Genomic DNA, 1,893 nt, shown 5'->3' with positions numbered 1-1,893 from the left:
AAAAAAAAAAAAGAAATGTTTTTTGACATTTTGAGACTTTTAGTCCCTGCCAACTCCCCATTCAGCAAACAACACTTGAAAGGGTATTTATGCTAACACAGGCCAAATTCACTACTCATATTGATCTTACTGTATTCTTTGTACAACCGTGCTGTTCATATTGCTCTCTGTAATCATGTCTAATTTGCTGCCCTTTGATTTTCATCGACTTTGGGTTTTGTAATGCATAAAAATAATAATAGCAGAAATCTCAGTACTTTTCTCTGATGCTGGTTAAAAAAATCTGGAATATATTGTTATCTAAAATTTATTAAGTGATTTCTTATGTATAAAGTAACAAATTGAAAAAGTTAGTGTATTGAGATTAAGGACAACATTCTTTCCATTCTTTATGGATTAATATATTAATACATACATTTTTAAATATATAAATACATGTCTGCTTAGACAGTTGTGACAAAATGCCATTTAGACAGAGAGATAGAGACTTTGACTTTCTTATATTAATGCTTAGATTTCAAGATATTTTCAGATGAAGAATAACAAAAATTATGTAGCAATACTTCCTAAATTAATAAAAATTTGTATTAGTAACACTTAGCACATCATTAATACATATTAATTTTCATTTGAACACATAAAAATATGACCAAAGGCTAGCTTTAGCATGCAACTAATTTTATGGGAATGACCAACAAAAATAATATATATTTTCTTCTTCTGCTAAAATCCTTCTTTGAAATATCATTAATTTTTTTCCCTGACTCAACCTGAATACCATTCATCTAAATTATTTCTGTCATGGCTAATGATTTGTTCCAACCAATGTCTTCAGGCCTCTCTCTGAAAGACTACAATGCTATCACCACCTCACCACCCCCCACTAGGCCTGCCCCAAGTGCTCACCTGTTGTGTTCTCTTGTAAGCCAACATCAAAGGCCAGTTTATCTGTGGAAGACCGGGATGTGGACAAGCAGCAGAGATACTAAAAAACAAAATGAGTTTTTGTCATTAAATGTTTGCAGTCATATCTCTATCTTGTTCTGCACATAATTTACCTATATAATCTATCTCGGCTGTATCAGTCTTTTTCTCCAAAATCAGAAACTTTCGTGCAGTGCCCAGGTTCCTATGTGTCTGAGAAAGTGAATGGCATTTGCAAAGCATTCATCAGGAGTGATTTTCTAAACGCAATGTGGTATTTTTCTTCTCATCAAAAGCTAAAGTAATGTGTTCCAGTATGAAAAAAAGACAAGTTGCTGGGGATGTGTTTGTACATCTGTAACTTCATGTAACATTTATGATCAAAAGAAAAGCACAGCCTGATATGAAAGTTAGAAATACTTGTACTGGCTTACAAGTATTCCCTGTCATCATGCACTTTTGTTTTCATTTTTAAAATGTAACACTTGGAAATCCATCCAGAACTGACTTTGGCATATCCCAAACCACAGTACAGTGAGTTTTCTCATGTGCAAGTATGTGTATGCGTCCTAAGAAAGCAAACTCCCATAGCACCATTGTTCTCCCTTTCCTCAATTTTTCTCCTTGGTTTTTCTTAACTGCATATTCTTTGACATAAAGATTGGAATTATCTTCAGGGCAAGTCTTCAACCCTCACTTCAACCTTAAAAGCCTTGTTGTGGGTATTAATAATTTAGATACAACAGGACTGACAGTTCCGGGGGGACACGGGAGAGGAAGAGGTGGGGGGAAAGGAAGTGGTATTAACAAACTCAGGGACAAGGGAACAACAAGTGATCCAAATTGGTGGTGGGTGAGTGTGGGAGGTCTGGTAGGGCATAATCAAGGGTAATGTAACCAAGAGTAACTGCTGAAACCCTGGTGGAGACTGAGCATGACAGTGGGACAGGAGGAAAGTCAAGGGAAATA

General features: G+C 35.5%; 1 protein-coding gene across 1 annotated transcript in view; it reads right to left on the bottom strand.

Moving 5' to 3' along the window:
• The window catches only part of RYR2 (ryanodine receptor 2), an 805,653-nt gene that overhangs the window by 575,484 nt on the left and 228,276 nt on the right, over positions 1-1,893 (bottom strand). The window contains exon 8 of the mRNA XM_045294222.1: positions 907-985. Coding sequence (XP_045150157.1) covers positions 907-985 — 79 coding nt within the window. The remainder of the gene's footprint in view (positions 1-906; positions 986-1,893) is intronic.

The sequence above is a fragment of the Echinops telfairi genome, unplaced genomic scaffold, assembly GCF_000313985.2.
Source record: "Echinops telfairi isolate 266 unplaced genomic scaffold, ASM31398v2 ScPeMD7_3509;HRSCAF=4178, whole genome shotgun sequence".
In the NCBI taxonomy this organism is placed as follows: Eukaryota; Metazoa; Chordata; class Mammalia; order Afrosoricida; family Tenrecidae; genus Echinops; species Echinops telfairi.
This window is presented reverse-complemented; position numbering and strand designations above follow the sequence as displayed.